Raw genomic sequence first — 23,649 nt, forward strand, 5'->3', positions numbered from 1 at the left:
CCGTCGCGCCTGAATGATCAGTCTCCATGCCACCTTGGCCCTGGCAAGCCTCCCGTCACTCCCGGCCCATAAGAAATTCTGGATCAACCGTTGTACCTAACCAATACATGCTCGGGAGAAGGCCCAACAAGAAGTAATGTACCACATGGTGGCAAGGACTTTGTTCGCCACCACCACTGTACCAGCTAGGGAGAGTCTCGCGGAACTCCAGTACAAAAGCTTCTTCCAAATACTCAGAAGAAGGGGGCCGAGCTGCAACTCCGAAGAGAGATCAATGCCCACCGGAGATCCAAGATAGCGAACTGGAGTGCCCCTCGGAATCCTCTGGAAAGCCTCAACAAGACGCCAAGATACCCAGAATGGATTCTTACACGGCAGGAGCATCTTTGATAACATTTTCTCGTTTTGGGAGGCCGTCGAATGGGCTAAAGCGAGCAATCAGCCCTTAGCCATTCTGCTCTTGGATTTTGAGAAGGCCTATGATAGAGTGGATTGGGACTTCCTTGAGGGTACTTTTAGTCATATGGGCTTCTCTCAGAGATGGATCAAGGGAGTTTCATGCATGTATCGTGATGCCCACATTAGAGTTCTTGCTTGCGGTGATAGAGGAGAGCGGTTTCAGATTTCTCGCCCAGTACGACAGGGTTGCCCATTAGCCCCTTTATTATATATCATAGTTGCAGAGGCCATGAGCATCTTTCTCCGCTCCACTGCTGGTATTTCAAGATTGAGGTTGCCTCTTCGTAGTCATGAGGAGTTGGTTGACTCTGAGTTAGCTGATGACACAGCCCTCTTTTTGGAGGCTTCACATATATGCTTATGTTCCTTCCGGATAGCACTAGAGGAGTTCTGTTTGGCAACAGGGGCACTCATTAATTGGCACAAATCTATTGGTTTTTGGGTTAGTGATTCACCGAGAGTTGATTGGGGTGCAGAGCTTGGTTTTACTTGGATCAGCAGAGGATGCACTGCTAGATATTTGGGATGCCAAGTTGGGATTGATATTTCTCCTGCAGAGCAGTTTGCTCCGGTACTTATGAGTATCCGGAAGAAGCTCCTCCATTGGAGCTCCAGGAGATTAGATTTAGCCTCCAGAGCTTTGGTGGCTAATCAGGTTTTGCTTGCCTCAGCTTGGTTTATTGCCTCTTGTTGGTGCTTCTCTCGTGCCTACATTGGCCAATTGCAGAGATTGATCCGCAATTTTCTCTGGTCGGGCTTGGATGGCACCTCATGTTGGTGATGGACTCACACACTCACACACACAAACCTGCACATTAGGGTTAGGTGCAGGATAGAGAAGCTCACACAGAAATGAGAGAGAGAGAGAGAAATGAAATGAAATGAAATGTTATATTAACGTCTTCAAAAGGCCATAATGACCTATGAGACCAAAAGTTACATCATGGTGGATCTGATACAATGTCTGGATAAAAAAACCCAGAAAATGAAAAATAAAGATGATACTACTGGCACCTAGAAAATGAAACTGGAACTGGAAGGTACACTATGGAGGTACCTCCATCTCATAATATGTGCCGCATCGGACACTGGCGGATCTCCTCAATATCCTCTGTGGTCAGCACCCTGACTGGGTGTCCTGCAAGAATAATCCGAATCTGCCGCTGCAACCTCCGTCTATGCTGGGATGCCCTCCTCCGTAGTCGTGGGCGTCTGGACCACCCAAGCTCAATCGCACGATCAATCAGTGTACCCCTGGTGTGGGCGGTATCCATGTCCTGCTGCTGCTGTGGTCCATCTGGCGCAGTGATGGCTGGACTAAAGAAGTCTGTAATGTGCCTCTGAGTCTGGCTCTCTGTGCGTCTAAGCAGGCTATCTCTATGTCTCCGCAGCTCAAGCAAGAACAATCCCAAACACCTCTGGTCCTGGTACCCCATGACTCTGGAAAGTGGTCCAAAACCCTCTCTGAATAAACAGTGAAAACGACCACGTATCTCATAGTATGCAGTACAATGGCATATATAATGCAGCTCTGTCTCTGGCTCCCTATGGCATACTCGGCATATCCTGGCCTCAGCTGGTATACCTCTATATCGGCCAATCTCAATCTCAAGCTGGTGTGAGGATGTGCGAATCTGACCAATAGCACATCATACTGCATGAGACAAGTGTACATCCATGTAACTGGGTCTGATCACAAAACCATCTGCTGTGAGCTGAAGAAAATGCTCTCTGTAGAGAGAGAGAGAGAGAGAGAGAGAGAGAGAGAGAGACAAAAGTGTGGTATCCACAAAGTGCAAGTCAACTCTTGCATGTGTGCCACATCCATATAATATAGAAGTACAAAATATTATAGGTAGTGTGTCCTTTCACACTTATATCCAAGGGGAAAAACCACATGGAAAAAAGTGCCCTTGGTTAAGCCCTGTTCACACATAGCACTACCATAAGTGAGCATATGCCTACAAATCCCCCCTGTAGTGGAAGTGTGAACCTGTACAAGGTAGCACATCACTCTCTGTATGAGAGTAAGCCCAAAGCTTTGTGGAAAGCTTCAAACTTTTCTCGAGGTAAAGCCTTTGTGAATAGATCTGCTACATTATCCTATGTAGGGCAGTAAGATAAACTGATCTCCCCTGCATGTAGCCTCTCTCTGACATAGTGATAATGAATCTCAATGTGCTTGGTACGTGCATGAAATACTGGATTTCGTGCCACGGCCATAGCACTTTGGCTATAAGTGAGAATGGTGGTGGGTGTCTGCTGACACTCACGAAGATCAGCCAATAGTCTCCTCAACCATACACAATCTACTGTAGCTGTGAAGACTGCCCTGTACTCAGCCTCACAAGTAGATGTACTCAGCCTCACAAGTAGATGTGGCGACAGTGGGTTGCTTTTTACTCAACCAAGATATGCATGTACTGCCAAGAAAAAAACAATTCCCACTGGTGGATTGCCTGGTATCATAATCACTAGCCCAATCTGAATCACTGTATGCATAAAGCTGCAAGCTGCCCCCCCTGGGATAGAACCAACCAAGATCCCGAGTACCCTTAAGATAACGAAAAATGCGTTTGACTGCTTGCCAATGCTTTGTGCCTGGACTGTGCATGAATTTGCTGCTCAAAGACACCCCAAAAGATATGTCTGGCCTCGTGTTACACAAGTAAATGAGACGTCTCACTGCCTGGCTGTAAATGCCGGCCTCAAAAGGCTCTCCAATATCATGCATAGTAAGCCGTACACCTGGTTCTACTGGAGTAGAAATGGGCTTACATTCATCCATGTGAACCCTTTTTTGCAAACTTTTTATGTACTTAGTTTGTTGCATAACAATGCCATCATCTGTATGCATAAACTGTATGCCGAGATAGTAGTGTAAAGGCCCCAAATCTGACATATCAAATTCAGCTTTCAAATCAGCTTTGAAATCTGAAATTTGTGCTTTGCTAGTACCTGTAACGAGCATGTCATCTACATACAAGATGACTATGAGAATATCGGCATCGGTTTTTTTCACATACAATATGCTTTCAGCTGGACTATTCACATAACCTTGGCTGGTTAGATGAGCATGTATCTTATCATACCAAGCTCTTGGAGCTTGCTTTAACCCATACAATGCTTTGTGTAACCTGGATACTTTATGTTCCTCACCAGGAACTACAAAACCAATGGGCTGATTTACATATACTTCCTCCTATAAATCCCCATTTAAGAATGCAGTTTTGATGTCCAATTGATGCACTATCCATCCTTTATGTGCAGCAATGCAATCACTGATCTTATTGTGGTCATCCTCGAAGTAGGAGCAAAAGTCTCTTCATAATCTATTCCCTTTTTTTGGGAGTAGCCTTTAGCCACAAGTCCTGCTTTGTTCCAATGACATGCTTGCCTTTAGGCAATTCCACAAGATCCCATGTATTGTTCTTCATGATAGAAGAAATTTCAGCTTGCATAGCTTGCAACCAATGCTCATTCTCATGTGCTTCTTCATAAGAAGAAGGCTCTTCTTAATCAAAGAGACCACCCATTGCTAATGCAGACTCTCCACGATGTATATTCAAAGCATGGCTGGAACTAGCCCTTGTTCTACCTGTGAGTGGAGCTGCAACTTTGCTTTCTTGCAAAGTTTTCAGCAACCATCTTGGCACTGACTTGGCTGTGTCTATGGCTGTTTGCTCTTCCCTGACAAGATCTTCCACTTCCTCCATAGAAGGGGGCTGAATGGCTAGCTATTCCATATGTTCTACATGAGGATTTTCTTGTGTAGGGTTGTGTAGGGGCTGGCTGATCTAAATCCCCCCTAATTGCAATGGGTAATAGTCCATCAAACATGTCCTGTATGCCTGTATTACTTTTATACAAGCTGTACATGGGCTATTCTGAATTTTCAGCAAATACCACATCTCTACTGACAAAAATCCTTCGTGTAGTTGGATTATAAAGACGGTATCCTTTGCTCTCATTGTTGTAGCCTACAAAAATGCATTTCATTGCTTTGTCATCTAGCTTTGTTCGGAGTTGGTCTGGCACATGTGTATATGCCAAACACCCAAATGTACACATATAATCCACTGTTGGCTTTCGGCTATACCAAGCCTCAAATGGTGTTATGGTTTTCAAAGCTTTTGTTGGACACCTGTTCAACAGATGAGTTGCACACATTATAGCTTCCATCCAAAATTTGTGAGGCAACTTTTGTGCTTTCACCATGCATCTTGTCATCTCCATGGGAGATCTATTTTTCCTTTCAGCTACACCATTTCGCTGCGGTGTATAAGGCACAGTACATTGGTGTTTGATGCCCTTTTGAAGCATATAATCCTTGAATGCATTTGACATGTATTCTCCACCTCTATCTGAGCGGAGTGTTTGGACTTTACATCCACACATATTTTCAGCCATTGCTACAAAGTGTCGAAAGCATGTAAACACCTCTGCTTTCGCTTTCAAGGGATAAGCCCAAGCAAACCTGGAGTAGTCATCAATGAATGTGACGAAGTAAAGATGCCCCCCTATGGATGGTGTCCGCATTGGACCACATACATCACTATGTATGAGCTGTAATTTACTTTCAACTCTAACAGCTCCATCTTTGGGGAATGGTTTTCGTTGCATCTTTCCCAAAATACACCCCTCACATACATGTCTTGGTGGAGACTCAAGAGGTGGCATATTATCAACCATATGATGCTTTTGTAAAAGCATCAAACTCCGAAAATTTACATGCCCAAAAAGAGCATGCCATAGCTCTGCATCATGCATAGCAGGAGTGTGGGCAGCCATTGTATTTGCATCATAAGTACGCTTGTCATAGTTGTCCAGCTTATACAAGCCTTTGTATCGTGTTCCAGAAGTGACTATTTCATAACCCTTTGATGGGTCTTTTACCAAACACTTCCCATCTTCAAATTCAACCTTTAAACCTTGGTCGTTTAGGGCTGAGACGAAGAGCAGATTTTTCTTTATCCCTGGAACATACAATACATTTTTCATACATATATTGGCACCATTGGCTCCAATAAGTATGACATTGCCAATTCCCTTTACTGGATATGTGGTATTATCTGCACATGATACAGTGCGGCCATTTGAAGCATAAACCAAGTGCTGAAATACATCTTTGCATGAAGTGATGTGGCTCGAAGCACCACTATCAAAATACCATGATGCATTCTGTCTGTCAGATGCAATGCAAGACATATCAGTGTCTGAAGCACTTGGTGTGCCACTAGTGCATGTGACCAAAAAAGTGTACTCTTCCTGGATTACATTAGCTGATTGTTGTGCTTTGTCATCAGAAGAGTCTACTACCACATTCCCTGCTTCTTTCCTTTTCTCTTTTGCAATCCGCTTCCTACATTCACTGATGTAGTGCCCAGGCTTATGGCAGTAGTGACATTTGCCCTTCTTTTTAGGCTTGTTTGCATCCCCTTTGTCAGACTTTTCACCACCAGAAGAGGGCTGTCCATGACCAACCTTGCTAGACTGTTGTCCCCCATGCTTAAAGCTCTTTGCTTTACCCTTATCCTTGGCTGTAAATGCCTTGTCCCCCATGCTTAAAGCTCTTTGCTTTACCCTTATCCTTGGCTGTAAATGCCTTGTCTCCACCACGGTTGCTCGATAAGTTTGCTCTTGTTTGCTCCTCCTGCAAGAGTAAACCCACTTGCTCTTTAAAAGTGACGGGATCACCACCTCCTCTCATTGAGAGGTTGAGAGAGGTGTGAAAGCCCAAGTAGGAAGGTGGTAAAGAATGAAGAGTGTTGGTGACCATCTGTCTGTCTGGGATAACCTCATCAATGTTGAGCAATTGTTCCTGCAAATCTTTCACTTTGGTGAGATGATCTGCCATGGAGTCACCCTCATCCATAGAAAGAAGATCCAATTGCCTCTTCAAGTAGGCAACTCTTGCCTCGCTGCGTACCTGATACATTGCTTCCAATGTGTCCCATGCAAGCTTCGATGTCTTGCAAGAACGAATGTGCGGAATAATAGTCCTTTTCACTGAAAGGACTATCAATGACATGGCCTGTGCATCTCTAGAGTCCCATCTCTTCTGCTCTTGTGTGGGAGCAGGTTCTACATCAGGAGCTCTTTGAGCACCTCCGCTTTGAGACGTGGCTGGTTGTATGGTAAGTGGGCGTGTGTCATCACCACACACGATGCCCCAAAGCCCTTTGGCTACCAGCAATCTACGGATCATGAAACTCCAAAGGGAGTAGTTAGATCCATCCAACTTGTCCTCCTGGGTGAGCACACCAAATACATCTGTAGCATTTTGTGCCATGTCAACAAAATATACCTGCAAGCAAACCAAACACCAATGTGCACTGCCAAGCAACCAAATGTCTGTGCAAATGTTTGCCTGCAAACCGAAGCAAGTGTAAACCTGCACCAAATTGTCCAATTACACACAATGTGTATACATACACGACAAATCACAGCTGTAATGCCCAATTACATCTCCAATTGCTCCAATGTGCATTTAAATGGCCAATTCTCACAAAAGCCCCAAATTTTTGCAACTGAAAGAGGCTCAATTTACTAATTTTGACCTCAATTTGGAAAACCCCCAAATTGCAAGCAAAGCAACATGTCCAATTTTTTCAATTTGGCCTCAAATTGAGAAATCCCCCAAATTGCCTGAACCCCGCAAATTGCCTCAACCCTGCACCACCTGCAGTTTGCAAATTTTCTTGGCGAGAATATGGTGTAGAGTGCCTGCAAAGCTTTCCCCCCTTTTATTTGTTTACTTAATTTGAATATTTAAGTTTCTTGGTGTACAAGTACCTGCACGTGGAGGAGTAGTACGGATGTGCAGAGCGCCGGAGGCGAAAACGGGCGGGAGTCGTCTGCTGGGCACGTGCGGATGTCTAGGTGTTGGAGGCGAAAACCGTCTGCAATTAGTATCGTGAGTGATATCATAATAAATACTACATTGTAAGATGCGATTGGCATATGCTTTGCGGATCAATGCTATGTATGTTGTGATTGGGTGATGCCATGTGTACGCATGCTAGTGTTGTTGATATTGGTGTTTGATTGCCTCACCTAACATGTTGACTTGTTGAGTATAGGTGATGAGTAGGAGGATGCCGAATGAGACGCCGTACTTGTGCGCGGGTCACCGAATGAGGTGTCGCACAGGCATGCGTGTGCAAGGGTCACCGAATAAGATGTTGCACGCGTGAGGGTAACTGAACAAGGTGTCGCGCGGGTTTTGTCATGTGCATGGGCGTTTACATCGCCTCGACATTTATGAGTTGTACTTCATTATTTTTGGTTGGCCGCGTGCCATTTATTTGTACTCGAATATTTATGTACACCGATGTGCACGGGTGTATTACGTGTGAACTAGAGCTTCACTATTATTTTTGGTACACACTAGATGTGTGTGCACATCCTCTAGAAGGATTGGTCATTTTTGTAAAAAGTAAAGAGCCCTATTTTTGGCAAGCTTCACGTTGGCTCAAGGGCTATTTTGGTAATACATGATTAAAATACTCATGTCGTGGTTTGAGCCAGTACGCATGAGGGGGAGATTGAACCCAACCCTTTGTTGATGGTGATGTCGTCTAAGTTTTGTTTTCAAGTCTATGGTTATATCTCATGTTTATTTTCATATCCATGCTTAATACGTTTGAATCTTTTATTTGTATGGAGTTGATTACTAATTCTTCATTTATGCGAGTACTTGTGGTACTTTGATTCTCTTGTGTGGCAAAGATCCTGACAATGGTATCAGAGCCAACCACACTCAGAGAGAAGGCATAAATCTCAAGACTTGATGAAGAAATTGGACAAAAGCATTACATGAAGGGCAAAGGCTTTGTATAAGGTGGAAAGAAGAAAATCAAAGGATTAAAGCTTGTATAGTTTGGCAAGGCAATCAAACACCAATATCAACAACACTAGCATGCGTACACATGGCATCACCCAATCACAGCATACATAGCATAAACCCGTAAAGCATATGCCAATCGCATCTTACAATGTAGTATTTATTATGATATCACTCATGATACTAATTGCAAGCATGGCACAATGGTCGGACGGACGTCCCCAATAGAACATAGAGGGCCAATAATGTAACACGTAGTGCCAAAGATTTTACTTCAATTGAGGTGAGCAGTTCGTAGTAATTGACTCAGCCGTCTTGTAAGAGAGCTCTTTTGGATATTTCGACATCCATGAGTACGAAGTTACTAATAGAAAGTACGGAGTTAGTCGACCAAATTGAGAGAGATTTGGTGTTTTGATAAACAGGGTAAAGTGAACGTTGTTCCTCTTTACTTCACTAGGAAAAAGAAAATTTATATACATTTGTGTTTTGTACTATATTTATGAAGTGCATACAAGAACCCATTATTTTTTATTGTCATCGGTTACATTTGGGTGGTATATTGCCACCTACGAGTAAGTAGTGCATTGCCACCGTCATGGGGAGACAACAAAGATTTGTTATACGCAAGACTTTATATTGGTATTGAACACAAATTGGATGTCATGGTATTCATGTCAAAGCAGTCTCAAAGTACAGAGATTGATTTTGTTTGTCTATCAGTGTAAGGTGTGTTGGAGGCATACCTAATCCACATATCGCAGCATATGTATATATAGACTGAGTAAGCAATAAAGAATTTCTCATTTATTGCTTTATAGTAAATCATTTCTCATAATTGAAATGGTTTGCGATCCAGTCAGACCACACTTGTAAAGGCGTATCTAGATAGTGCTATTAGCTTTTGGATGTGACCATAGATAGCCCATAAACATATCCGTAGAGACATGGTTGGCCGTAGAGACATAGATATGTATTGCCAAGCAACCAAAGTGGTTGCAAGAGTAGACATGTGGATAGGCATGTATCTCTCATTGGTGCACGTCGCTTGATTTTCTAGTAGTGCATAGACACTATACTTCACACAGATGCTGTTTATGTGAAAATCATCTTCATTGCAAGATGTGTAAACTGTTTCTGAAAGAGCGAAAGAACTTTTGGAGAGAGGAAAGTGTAGCTTTCCTAAAGACTTGTAACAGTTGCACAAATTTGTTGAATTAAAGTCTATGTGGTTTCTAACCACAAGAGAAAAGCATCTTTGATATCGTAGAACATTCAAAGGAATTCCTTGAATGTCGGAGTACATTCATTATGAAGTTCTTCAAGATTTCAAAACTTCTAGCATATACTAAAGGCATGATGTTATTTGATGCCTCAGTAACAATTTGTGTTTTATTGCAATCTTAAATAGTTGCAAGTGGCAACTATGGTTTGGGGTTCAAGATGAAACACAAATATTTGATGTTTCCTTGGTCATAGTACTTAAGGAAAATATGTGCTGTGTGTCTTGCTTTCCTTGTCGTAGTACTTAGGGAAGTTACAGGCGTAGATGACCATATGGTTTACACACAAACACTTGTTTACAACTTTCTAAACCGTTTTCACGGACGAAAACTCTTCTTTAAGGGAAAAGCAAAAAGGTCAACATTTGACCAACTAATAGGATGTGAAAACGTCTAAGTTTGAAAGACTCTTTATCAAGCATCTCTACAAACTATATGGCCTTTCCGCAGATATAGTGACATAGAGATAGAAAGTTTGATAGTCATCTTTGAAGGAAAATCTTCAAAGGTCAAATATCACTCTAAGAGTGAGGTCAACCATCCGTAGATTGATGGTGGTCAAACTGAAAACCCAACGAGGTTCTAGAACATATGCTTGTGCATGGATGAATAATCTAGTGAAAAGGAGTACCTCTCACCTCACCTTTGGAATCTGTTTTTTGTTGTTCATGACTAGATTTGCTTCATTTAAGTTGTTTTATGGACCTTAGTCTAGATCTCCTACGGCTGTAGAGCTATGCAAGAAGAAGAGTCAACAAGTTGGTAGCGTAGCATGGTAGCGTAGTCTACAAATATTTAGTAGCGTAGCTTACAAATGGTTGGTAGCATAATCTACAAACTCGAGTTCCTGGAAAAATCTCAAGTACATCTAACTTGTGCTAGTGGCATGCAAAAACCAGGACACGCAGTTTGCCTTGAAGTCCTAGTTGAGAGATCAGAAAACAAGGTTTACTGTGTATCGATAGTTGAGTGAATAGATTAGAAAAGGTCCCAAGTGAGAACAACTATATATGCTTAACAACAACTTTCCCCAGTTTATTTTCACGGACGAAAACTCTTCAGAAGGGGGGAGATTATGTCACGTAGCCTTAACGGCATGTGTGAGTCACCCATAAACCGCGACAGAGCTCGACCGAACACGAAGTCCATACACCAGAGTGCGTATAGCGAGTGTGTCCGGGGTTCAAGGGTGAGGCGCCCGGGTTGGAGGACCATGGGCAGCAGGGCCAGTGTAGGCAAGCAGGCCACTATATAAGCCCAGTAGTGTGGACACTTATCCACATTCCTCTATGGTTGGGTGGTGACCAAGAGCTCGGAACCCTCCTTGGCTATGGCCGTATACGCAACAATGTAACAGCTTATTAGAGTTAACGACTTCATCTTTGGGATAACACTTCATATCTTTTCATTGAGGAACAACCTCTCTCTCACACACAATTTCTATCACAGCCTACCTACACACGTTCCTATAAGCTCAAGAAGTCTATGTTTAGTCAAAAGAAAAGGCCTGCGTGATGTGGACTACAACCCTACAAAATAGCTAATCTAGTACAAAGAATGCTCACAACAGAGCTTAAAACCAAAAAACATAAGAAAGGGAGATCTCCCTCTCTGGCTAGCCGCTCTCTGAGCGAGGCTGGAATGGTGAAGAGGGTGGAAAAAGCCTTGAAGTCATCTAGGGGAGGTAGAAAGAGTTCATAAGTATAATCGAAGAGAGAAGTGAAGTTTGGTAATGTATGTGTTTTGCTTTTCTGTAAGACACGTGTATATGCTTGTGTGTCCATACATGCTAGTTGTGTATGCTTGAAATCTGTATATACAAATCGCCCAAGGACTAGGAGCAAGCATGCAAGGCTGTGCAGAGGTGGGTTTATACAGATGCTTTTTTGATACTAGGCAGGTGCTTTTTTTGCATAAAGTGTGTGTGGGCATAGCCTAGGTGCTGTTGGCTGTATAGAGAGTGTATGGCGGCAGCAGCGTGCCGTATGGGTGTCACCTAAGGACTGGGAGCAACCATGCAAGGTTGTTGTCACCAAAGCATCAAAATACAGATTGTCAGATGCATAGGATCCCTACTCTTAGGCCTCATTGGGAGAGCTATGATATTTCTCCAGTGATAGAGCGTAGAAATTGGCATAGACTTTGGCACTCATACAGAAGGAGCCAGATCTCTCATTTCTTTTGGTTATTCTTACATGGTGGTCTCCCCACCAATCAATGGAGATCGGTTTTCGGTGTACCACCTTCTTGTCCTAGGTGTGCAGCAAATTCTGAGACTGTACAACATTGTTTATGGGGATGCAGCAATGCACAGCAGATTTGGGGTTCTGTAGCCCAACTTATGGGCAAATTGAGTGGTCGAGCCATGCATGTGACTTAGGGGACAATTGCTTGGCTCTCCCAGTCCAGTCCGCAGCTTTTTTATAGGGCAGTGGTACGGATTCTGCTATTTTCATTCGTAGAGGTATTGCCCAGCATGGTTTATTGCAGGATGTTCCTCACTCTGATTATACACCCCCCAGACAGAGGATTGACACCAGTTGGGAGATTGTTGCCAGTATTACAGCATGGCAGATCTGGAGAGCTAGATGCATGGAGGCTGTTGAGGGTGTCCAGATTTTATTTTATTTTATTTTATTTTTTCAGAAAGAGACTTCTATTAAGTATGAGAAAAACATACAACAATCACAGCTATAAGCCGGAAAATAGAATAGAATCACCCCAATATGTAAGGTGATTTCAACCACTGAGGAGCATCATGATGCCATGTAAGACCTGTGGTACTAGAGGAAAAGAAGGTGCCATGGTCCCACTCCCGCATAAATATCACGCGCTTCGCCTTTGCAGAACGAGAGGGCTCCTGAATGCAAGCCCAAGTAGCCATAAGAGTATGGATGATATCACCCCATACAGTACTAATGCACTGAGACCCAAAAATCTGGACACCGTTGTGGTAAAAATCACCTTACATATTGGGGTGATTCTATTCTTTTCCAGCTTATAGCTGTGATTTTTGTATGTTTTTCTCATACTTAATAGAAGTCTCTTTCTGAAAAAAAAAAAAAGAAAAAAAGAAAAAAAAACGCAACACGCGCACCAAAAAAAATGTTTTTAAAAAAAAAGCCCAAAAAAAAGCATGTATGCTAGTTGTGTATGCTTGAAATCTGTATATACAAATCGTCCAAGGACTAGGAGAAACCATGCAAGGCTGTGCAGAGGTGGGTGTATACAGATGCTTTTTTGATACTAGGCAAGTGCTTTTTTGCATAGATGTGTGTGTGGGCATAGCACAGGTGCTGTTGGCCGTATAGAGAGCGTACGGCAGTGGCAGTGTGCTGAAGGGGAGGGGGGGGGGAGGGGAGATGGAGGGATTAGGTACCGAGCTCAAATCCCCGCAAGCTCCCGTTGGTATTGTGGCCACTTTGTGACCACAAGTTGTAACACTTTTGGGCAGGAAGATCAAGGTACTAAAAAAACTTGCGACTCCAGAAGGATCTACTCTTGGGAGATTTTATGATTTTATTTTATTTTTTCAATACTCAGCATTTCCACGCAAAAGATCACTCAGTAGAGCTATTATCTTGACTATACTCTAAAAAACCAGCAACTCTTCTAGTAGCATAAGAGGAAACCCTGGGCTCCAACAATGAAAATCATCAGAATTCATCATCTTAACATGATTTAATCATTGACCCACAGCCATTACTGATATGTAAATATGCTTACCACAATAGTACGTTGTCAAAACTCTAGCATCTGGGGCTGTAGACCTTATCTCCTCTGACATGGCACGGATCATATCATAATGCTCCAAACTTAAGGGCTGAATTCCAATAAGAGCATGCAATCAAACTACAAGGCATGTAAAATTCTGAATAACTTGACTACTACACTTGCAGTTGCAAAGCGTATGTACAACACACACTTGCGTACTTGTGTATGGCCATGCGCTTAGCATATTTCACGTCTAAAGATAGCACATTTAAAAATTCACCCAGTGACTCAACAAACGGCACTTTGCCAGTGAATGCAATATAAGTAACATTGCCCCAAACAGGGAAAAAAAAATGGCAATACCTCATCCCACAGGTAAAAGTATGCTTTCTTCCAATGAGGCTTTGTTCGCAGAACCTCCAACTCCTTTCTCAATACATCCTTAGAAGCACTGGAACTACAACATCCATTTATGCAGAATTGTTAAGTAAAATTATGTGATCTTGAATCGATATCTTTTTCTTGCCTTCACTGTAGCTCAGGTGAGATTGTATTGGTAGCTTTACACTACTATAAAGCTAGCTTAACAGTACAGTAAGCTAGCTTTACCCTAAACTATTTGCTATGCATGACAAATATTAGCATCCCTAAGGTGTGGAAGTACTCAAGACAAACTTGATTCTGATCAAAAAAGAGGAAGGCAACCCGCATGAAAAAAGTTAAAAAGCGTACTACAGATCTCACCTTGACAAAGCCGGAGTATAAGAAACAGCATAGACAGCCAGTCTCGGATCCGAATAATACTCCTCCGCTTTAGGATGATCAGCTGTAGTCAACATTTTCATAAGGATGCAAAAATAGAGGCGTAAAACATAACCTTTTATGCTGGCAAGGCCAGTAAAACATAGCCTTTTATGGTGACAAGGCCAGTAATTTTCCCACTGGTAAAAGATGCCTACACACAAAAATTACCAGGCCATGGGCAGGTGTATGTCAAGACTCGCATGTTGTCCCCCCATCTGCAAAAGTAAGGACTAATTCTATAGTTTAGAAGCCACTGATGATGCATGTCTAAAGCATTGTACCAGGCAGAACTTCCATGATCCAAACCAAAGCGATCTTCTATCACCGTCTCTGATACCTGATTCTAAGTTAAGAAAAATATAAATAATCACAAAAGTTGATAATCAACCAGCAAAAAAAAAAGAGGAGGTTTTTCTTCTCTTTCCCCCCCCACCCCCCCCCACCCCCCCCCCCCCCCCCAGGTGGTTTTGTGTGTGTGTGTGTGTGTGGGGGGGGGGGGGGGGGGGGGGGGTGGTTGCGCAGAAGGATACACCAAATACAGCCGGCAAGGACGGTGTTATCGGCAAAATAAAGTCCCAAACTGTCACACTTATTTTCACACGTACAGCAAAAGACAGGGCAGTATCTTCATCGATATCCATGTTTCCATACTCTAGTTGCCCGCTTGATAACAAAGGAAGCTCCTGCAGCTGCTCTAATCCTGCCCTTATGACTTGAACTCCTTCTACCTGCAAGACGTTGCCATAACATCTTCTATTAAAATTAAACCCAAAAAAAAAGAGGGATGTTGAGAAACATCGATCATACCCGCCCAGTTACAGTTTGTACCAGCTAGAGTATTGTAAATGGGGGCCAAAACACACATGACAATACAACTCTTACACCAACACACACAAACAAATCAATGCAATCTTGATCCACCAGTAAAAATGAGGTGCAGTGTCTGGACTCTATGATACCATGAGTGCTCTTGAAGGAGAACAAAGGCCCAGCTCACAAACGTCAGGGTACAACTATGATGCATGCTGATGGATGGGATGCTGTGTTTAGCAGCTAGACTTACCATTTCTGCCATAGACTTGCCCTCGAGGGCCTCAACTCTACCCAGGAGATTCTGCAGAGCGTTCTTCATATCTTCTCTATCGCTAGCACTTGCATTCAACTGTGCAGGGCTGCAACAAAGGGATCCACTCATGATAAGAAAGACCCACCTGCTTCTGAATGTCTGAGTTAAGACCCACTGAAGCACTAGAAGGATTCAACCTATTCCAAATAAACTGACCTCTAGAAGGTAATTGCAAGCTAGAGTATTACTTTGCATCAGTCTTGAATGCATTGATGCTGATTTCGCCAGTATAAACTCCAGGTGGTTGTGAAGGAGGAACATAAACAGAGATCCACAAGGCCATTGTCTCCCTGCACAGCGTAGAAGTTGAGCACATAATCAGCAAAACAACGATACCAAATTGACTTGCTTGATCATTTTTATACACCAACAACTTTGAGGTGGTGTAGATGTTAGAGAGAGAGCACACACATGCTTGAACAACCCTGGGAGAAGAGGAAAAAGAAAATTAAAGAAGACTTTATCAACATGAGATCATGATGGTCAATGGTAGTCCATCAAAATACATGCACAGTTTCATGTGACAAAAAGACCACACAACATCTACAAATAACTGAACTAGATAAATAAGATACAAAGCAGACTATTTTTATTGTGTGTCCAGGATAGGGGTGAAATAAATTACAAATGGACAGAGAGCCTAGAGTGTGTGCACTGTGCATGAGTGAGAGGTAACTCCAATATATAACCATATATTCTCGAGTCATGAGCGTCACCAATAAGTTCCTCTGAATATCAAGGATGGGACATGAGATAAAAGTATGTCATCCAAATCAGGCTGTCTGTCTTTGTCTGGAAGGGACCCCTTAATTTGGGCCTCAAATCCCTGGTGAAGTGTCACTCAATCAACGTCATCTATCCTGTAGGGATTCTCTCGCGAATAGCGAAATTTAAACATTCTGGTGACACATCAGAAATACACACCAATGGGATATAGCTATAGCTGCCTCCTGGGAACTCCTGAGCCCCAGCTAGGAGGACCTTCTTCCTTATAAAGGAAGGACGCCTTGCTCTGATACCAATGTAACCGAAGCAAGGGGCTTGCAAACAACACTATTAATGTGATAAAACACTTCTTTGATTGCCACAACTAAGTCCACAATACTTGGAAAGAGATTTGCATAATCACACACTACTGGGCCCACAATGGGTCGATCCCCTCTTGGAGTATCAAGGAATATTTAAAACTGGATAAGCTTTGGGGGCTTCTCTTCTTCCACACTAGATAACTGGCCAAATTATCAAGATACAATATTTGATATGCAAGTACAACTGGGCTCCTATCCATTCCCAAACATCACAAATGGTGTACATATATACATACATATATATATATATATATATATATATATATATATATATATATATATATATATAATATTATATATATATACATATGTTGTGTGCGCGCGCGTGTGTGTATGTATGTGTGTAATATACAAAGACGTCCTATGAGCGTGAAACTCGTTAAAAACAGGGTGCCCAAGTTATACCTTGTCCATCCGTTATAAGTGAGTGTGATTCCTTTTAAAACACGGAGCGCCCATTCAATAATGCATCCACCCTTTTCAACGAGTGCAAATGAAGCCAAAGGAATGCCCTTATGAAGCCTTTGTTCACATGCATGTCCTCCCCGGAGTTGTTTCCTATGCAGACAAAGCCTCACAAGTGGATCTTCTCGTCAAGAAACCTGCTTCGAGCACCTTTAGAAGGCTTCATGATACCCATACCTTTGTATTGGATAATTCCCCATTCCCAAATTTTGCACATTGTGTCAAGTAGACTCAGGAACAAGTTACAACTCTTGGGCATCACGGTGCCCTCCAAAGCCCGTCCACAAATGGCAAACACAAACTCGTGACGTCTCCCCCATGCTTCTTAATAGTTATCCTCAACTTTGAAAGCTTCGACCATAACTGGAGAAGTAACATAAACTATAATCTTGATCCTTGGGTCTACAATAACAATGGCCCAATTGAAACTTCTCAGTAAGCCATATCATGGACAAGAGTCAAACCATGTTTCCTTCATATCAATGTAAGAGATCCAAGAGCATGTTTTTAAAATTCTCATGCATTGTGCGGGAATCATATCCCTGCCCCCTTGTGATCTCCTTTGTTTTGGGTGTATCTAACAAGAAGTACATGCATCAACATAAAAGGCTTCATGTAGCTTGTGGTGCTTTATGGCTACCCCATATAGGGCCCCCTCTCCCATTTTGTTGCAATCATCCATTGTCTAGCACATATTGCTAACGCCTATCTTCTGGCAAGTATTTCCCATTGTAAATCTCTTTATGGTTACCGTATATAGGGCCCCCTCCCCCTCTTGTTGTAATCATCCATTGTCCAACGCATATTGCTAATGCCTCTCTTGTGGCGAGTATTGTCCATCATAAACCTCCTCTCTCTTTTTTCTTAATAGAAGATATATTATCAAAAATTACTTTACAAATGGCCACATGGCCACCATGTAATGTACTAGCTTTTCCTCACTAATTACACCGAACCACAGGTGTAGCTCGGAGTACCCTCATCCAATATATAGCCATGTCATTCTCCACCAAATCAATTGACCGCAAGGAAGAGACTTGCCACAATAGTAGCCCTTTTATACGACCTATGTGAGGTGTAATACCCACTTTTGCATCAAATATGAAGGCATTTCTAGTTAACCAGATATGCCACAAACCTGTCCACCTGAAAAAATGAAAGAAAACTGAATGTTCTGGGTTATCCGGCCTATTCGGAATCTCTCTCTCTCTCTCTCTCTTTTCATGATCATGATTCCGATTGTGCACTCTAACCTGGTATCATTGCTCTAGGTCCCGGCAGCTTCACAAGCGACCCCCTCCCTCCTCCTCCTCGTGTTTTTTGGGAGGCTGTGTTTTTTATTTTCTGCAAAAACAGCAGTGGAGTTTGGTTTTCTTCGCATGTGGTGCTGCCTGACAAGCGGCTTTGACAGCCCTCCCTCTTCCTCATCTTCCCTACCTTTCGGCTGGGTGTTTCTAGTGAGTTTTATTGGGCCTGTTTGCTACTGCCTAGCCCCAATCTACCTCAGTTTTTCAGAGGGGGCTGATCGGCTCTGGTGGTCGATTCTGTTGGAAAGTGCTGGAGACAAGTCTTGGAGTGTTGAGATTTGAGGTGGTACTTTGTGTCACCATTGGCTCCACGAACAACAAGGTATCCTCAAATAAATGCAAAGATAGGTTCTTACCGGATCTTTCTATGCCTTTGGACACCAATTTGATTGGTGAATCACCCTGATGATGTCCAATATTTGGGCTTTGTTGATATGATCAGTAGTCCTATGTCATGGACTGATTTTTCCAGAGGGATGAGAGATTTGCTTATATGATCAGTAGCTCATCTGGCAGTGCTAGTGTGACTAGTAGGCCTTAAGGTGTGACCAGTAAGACTAGGAACACTGGAGCTTGGGGTCATCTAGTATGACTAGACCCCTAAGTGAGATACATGGCTTGAGAACGGGGGATTTCCAATATATATTTGCATATGCACCTCATTTAATGTATGTGCAAAGATAAAAGATTTACTACTTGTTTCCGTGTCCTGCATGCTTGCCTATGTTCGGTCTCAGCGCGCTGGGGACGCCCAGAACTACTGGCTACGACACTATGCAGATGCCTTTGCTTGTTGATTTACTATTGGTTTTTTGCAGGTACCAAATCTGGCCGTCAAAAGGCCCAAAAAACAATGTCTAAGGCTTAGTTATGTTTTATAAGGTGGAGTGTTCACACCCACATTAAAAATGGGTGTGAACACCCCAATGGGCACCCCAACTTTTAAGTCAATTGTATTAAAGGACTTGTATCATTTATGAAGGCTCGTTTCAAAAGTACAATAATAATAAAGTATGGTTGGCCACGTGTAACATGCCCCTTCTCCAGCATGATAGACGACATGGGGAAGCGAAGGTGGCTGGCCTCTCACTCTTCCCTGCACCCGATGGACTAAATCAAAAGGGATTCCCTCTCTCTCTCTCTCTCTTTCTTTCACGGCAAGAGGGAGAGGGAGCGATTGAGACGAGCTGGACTGCCCTCCTCCTCAACGACACGGCCACCACCATTACCGACACATGCATGGTACTTTGAGGTAGTCGAGTGGTTTCATGCACATGGCATACAGATGGACCGTCCCCCCCGTTTCAATATAGCTTGGATTCCCCATACCTTGATCTCTCACGTCAGGAGATCAACCAGATCATCCGGTTAGAGCTACTCGGGCTACACATACACCAAACATTGGTGTCTCCGTCAGAGATTGGTAAGAAGTGTGAGTTCTACAGAGATCACTTCTTGACACTCTCCGAGGACAGATTCTATGAGATCCTGGGATACATTCAGATACACGTCACATGCCATGCATATCACGATCAGCCAGCTCAGGGTATCCTCCCACCGCCTCAGAGTAGAGACTGGCAGAGCTGAGGATATCCCACATGAGGAGAGGACATGCACAGTATGCATCACAGGAGCAATAGAGGATGAGGCCCGTTATATGCTTAGTTGCCCGGCTTACTATGAGATACGAGGGAGATTCCACTACCTCTTCCGAGGGGGATTCGGACCACTCACACGGGTGATACAGTTTGAGGATCAAAGGTACTTGGGCATGTACTTGATGGAGCTCAGACGACACAAGGATGTAGCGTTGAGGCAGCATGCTGAGAGTCAGCCCCGGCTCCGATAGGACACCTAGCAGTTCATAGCATTTATAGCAAGTCGTGAAGGTACAGAAGGCTGGCCGACTGGAGTATAGGTACCCGACCAGCAGCAGCACACCATATATATAGAAGCGCAGCATATCCAGTCCATTGTCTCATCTCTCCTCAGTGTCTCTCATCCATGGAGCAAGGGAGAAGCAGATCAGCAGTATAGCCAGCATATTCAGCACATAGTTCATCATTCCTACCTCCTACATAGAGGGAAGCCGGCATCAAAGGGTGGACCTCAGCATTGGAGCAAGGAACAGTCCTCATCATCAGCATTCAGCCTATCCCTCTCATCCCAAGAAGGATCTTCATCTAGGACAACATCATAGATCTATTTAGATCTTATTGTAACCCATTCATCTAATATAGCTGCATTGCATTGCATTGACATTAATTGTCCATCTCTTAAGCATCATTAAGTGAAGTTTAGTTAGCCTAAGGTTGTGATTACTACGATCAATCCCTCACATGTCACACTTCATTTGGGCTTTATGAGTAGTTGGTCATGTCTTTTGGTCTTACCAAAATATCATTAAAAATGTGCCAGATTTACTGGCACATTTTTTATGATATTTTGGTGTTCTCTCGAAATGAGCAAGAGCATATGAAACATCTGACCATTGTGTTTGAAGAATTAACAAAACACCAACTCTTCATAAATGCTAAGAACAGTGATTTTTTCCTTTCTGAGATCCATTACTTGGGTCATATTGTTTCTAAAGATGGAGTACGAATGGATCCAGAGAAAGTTCAGGCTGTAATAAATTGGCCCCAACCCAAGAATGTACATGAAGTACGAAGTTTTCTTGGCTTATGCTCATATTACAGGAGATTCATAAAGCATTTTGCTCATAAGGCATCGTCCTTGCATACCTTAACTAAAAAGAAGGCAACATTCATTTGGGAAGAAGCAAAGTCCAATGCTTTTATAGCACTCAAGAATGCCATTGCAATAGGACCCGTGCTTATTGTGCCTGATCTACATAAGCCTTTCTCAATTCAATGTGATGCATTGGGAGAATGTATTGGAGCTGTCCTCAATCAAGAGGGACATGCAGTAGCCTATGAGAGCAGGCGTATGCAAGGTGCCGAGAAGCATATGGGTGTTTATGAGCAGGAACTCATGGCTGTAATTCATGCTCTTAAGGTGTGGAAACACTATCTATTACGAGCTGAATTTACAATAAAGACTGATCATCAAAGTTTGAGATTCTTTCTTACTCAAACAAAGTTTTCCGAGAAGCACATGCGGATGGCAAACTTTTCCATGTTTCATTTCCAAATCATTCATACCTCTGGAAAGAAGAATGTAGTTGCCGATGCGCTCTCATGAAAGCCATATGTCACTGCTATTTCAGTCGCATCACATGAGGATTTGACTATGATGTGTAATGCTTATGCTACGGATGCTGATTTTTCATCTTTATGGACTGATTTGCAGTCCAGGACAGCACATATGTCATATGTATGTAAAGATGGATATCTCATGTATGCTAACATATTATGTGTTACCAAAGACTTCAAGCAGAAAGTTTTACATGAGTCTCATGCACCACCTCATGCACGGCATAGAGGAATTTTGCCAACCACTCAATTTATTGAGAGGTATTTCCTTTGGCCTACTATGCGCAAGGATATTGAGGCATAATGTACGAGCCGTAGCGCGACCCCCCCCCCCCCCCCCCCCCCCCCCCCCGTCATGTGCACAGTGTGTATCTACCATGTGCTACACGCACACAAGACTAGCTTCGAGGTTTGGGGAAGCTTGGAGCTAGGCAGGCTGATTGGCGAGCTGAGTTGGGGATAGACGAACAAGCGGGCACCCAAGTATGGACGGGCGGGTGCCCAAGTGTGGACGCCCGATGACCGGCCAAGAGCCTATCAAAGGGTGGCCAAGGTTAGTCATTAGTCATATATAGAGTCTCGCATGATTTGTGAGAGCTCTATGGTTTGGAGCCTGGATCTAGTGCAGACGTGCACCTGCTTCATGTAGCCAAGGCCGGCAGCAATCTCGAGGCCCGCGAGGGTAGCTTTGTGGCAGTATGGGACGTCACGAGGTAGAGATTGGTCGGTACGTCCATCTAGTTAGCTCAGCTCGTGGCTCGGTGGGGATAGCCAAGTCTGTGGGCTTGCCCACAGCTGTCGTGGTTGGGAGGTGAGTCAGGCCTGCATCCCCTTCTTGTTTGTTTGGTTTGTTTGCAGGTTTCGAGTCTCGTATCAGAAACGTTCTACGAGGAGATCCTTTGGGGTATTGACAGTGGTATCAGAGCGTGCCTCGTGAACGAGCAAGTCAGTAGGTAGAGAAGATGAGGTCGAACATAGGTATGTGTTCAAGAAGCTTGCTGTTTTGTTTATGCATACTGCTGTTTTTTCAGATTTGTCATGTGCACAGTGTGTATCTACCGTGTGCTACACGCACACAAGACTAGCTTCGAGGTTTGGGGAAGCTTGGAGCTAGGCAGGTTGATTGGCGAGCGAAGTTAGGGATAGACTAACGGGCAGGCACCCAAGTATGGACGGGCGGGCACCCAAGTGTGGACGCCCGATGACCGGCCAAGAGCCTATAAAAGGGTGGCCAAGGTTAGTCATTAGTCATATAGAGTCTCGCATGATTTGTGAGAGCTCTATGGTCTTGGAGCCTGGATCTAGTGCAGACGTGCACCTGTTTTACATAGCCGACGCCGGCAGCAATCTCGAGGCCCGCGAGGGTAGCTTCGTGGCGGTATGGGACGTCGAGAGGAGGAGATTGGTCGGTACGTCAACCTAGTTAGCTCAGCTCGTGGCTCGGTGGGGACAGCCAAGACTGTGGGCTTGCCCACGGCTGTCATGGTTGGGAGGTGAGTCAAGCCTGCACCCCCTTGTTGTTTGTTTGTTTGTTTGTACGATTCGAGTCTCGTACCAGGAGCGATCACGAGGAGATCCGGTGGGGATCTGACAGTGGTATCAGAGCGTGCCTCGGGAACGAGCCAGTCGGTAGGTAGAGAAGATGAGGTCGAAGAAAGGTATGTGTTCAAAAAAGCTTGCTGTTTTTTCTGTGCATACTGCTGTTTTTCAGATTCTGTATGTTGTTTTTTCATCATAAGAATCCGTGATGATAGCGATTGTGGTCTAGAAACGGTTGTTTGCTTTACAAAGAAGAGGAAAGATGGTTTTGAACTGCATAAACAGTTTCAGGTGAGAGAAAACAGAAAAAAGAAACATGTTCGTTTGCTTTTGGTTGAACGCGAAAGAGAGAGAGAGCGAGAGAAGTGATGGATTGGCTAGGCTGGGTCGCATGCTCGTGCTGGTCATGGGCTACTCGAACGTGTAGGCAAAGGCGTGTAGGCAGCCATGCCCACGTAGGCGGCCAGCGACAGCCGGCCAGGCCTACGCAGGCGGCCAAGCAAAGGCGTGTAGGCAGCCGGCCAGGCTGGCAGGCGCCTAGACCTACGCAGCCAGGCAGCCAGGCCTACGCAGGCTAGCGCAGGCGCCTAGGCCTACGCAAGCAGGCGCCTAGGCCATGCAGACAGGCGCCTAGGCCTACATCGGTTTGTGGCCAGGCCTACGCGAGACTGGCGCAAGCGCAAGCTAAAGCGAAAGCACCGGCAGTACAGTCGGCGACGGCAGCAACGTAGGTGATGACTGCAGACAGGCCGGCGACGCTAATCCAGGAGGGAAGGAGAAAAAAAAAACACAAAAGCATTCGG

The 23,649-nt window shown here is 43.9% G+C and overlaps 1 protein-coding gene across 1 annotated transcript in view; it reads right to left on the bottom strand.

Annotated features, from left to right (window-relative positions):
- Nucleotides 1–23,649, bottom strand: part of LOC147626953 (alpha-1,6-mannosyl-glycoprotein 2-beta-N-acetylglucosaminyltransferase) — a 174,361-nt gene that overhangs the window by 68,385 nt on the left and 82,327 nt on the right. Inside the window, exons 5-11 of the mRNA XM_086815509.1 lie at nt 15,421–15,522; nt 15,170–15,278; nt 14,637–14,834; nt 14,275–14,443; nt 14,047–14,128; nt 13,666–13,759; nt 13,315–13,411 (exon numbers count right to left, since the gene is read on the bottom strand). Of these exons, the coding sequence (XP_086671635.1) occupies nt 13,315–13,411; nt 13,666–13,759; nt 14,047–14,128; nt 14,275–14,443; nt 14,637–14,834; nt 15,170–15,278; nt 15,421–15,522 (851 nt within the window). The remainder of the gene's footprint in view (nt 1–13,314; nt 13,412–13,665; nt 13,760–14,046; nt 14,129–14,274; nt 14,444–14,636; nt 14,835–15,169; nt 15,279–15,420; nt 15,523–23,649) is intronic.

Source organism: Cibotium barometz, chromosome 21, assembly GCF_041138505.1.
Source record: "Cibotium barometz isolate CiBa-2024 chromosome 21, ASM4113850v1, whole genome shotgun sequence".
NCBI classification, from domain to species: Eukaryota; Viridiplantae; Streptophyta; class Polypodiopsida; order Cyatheales; family Cibotiaceae; genus Cibotium; species Cibotium barometz.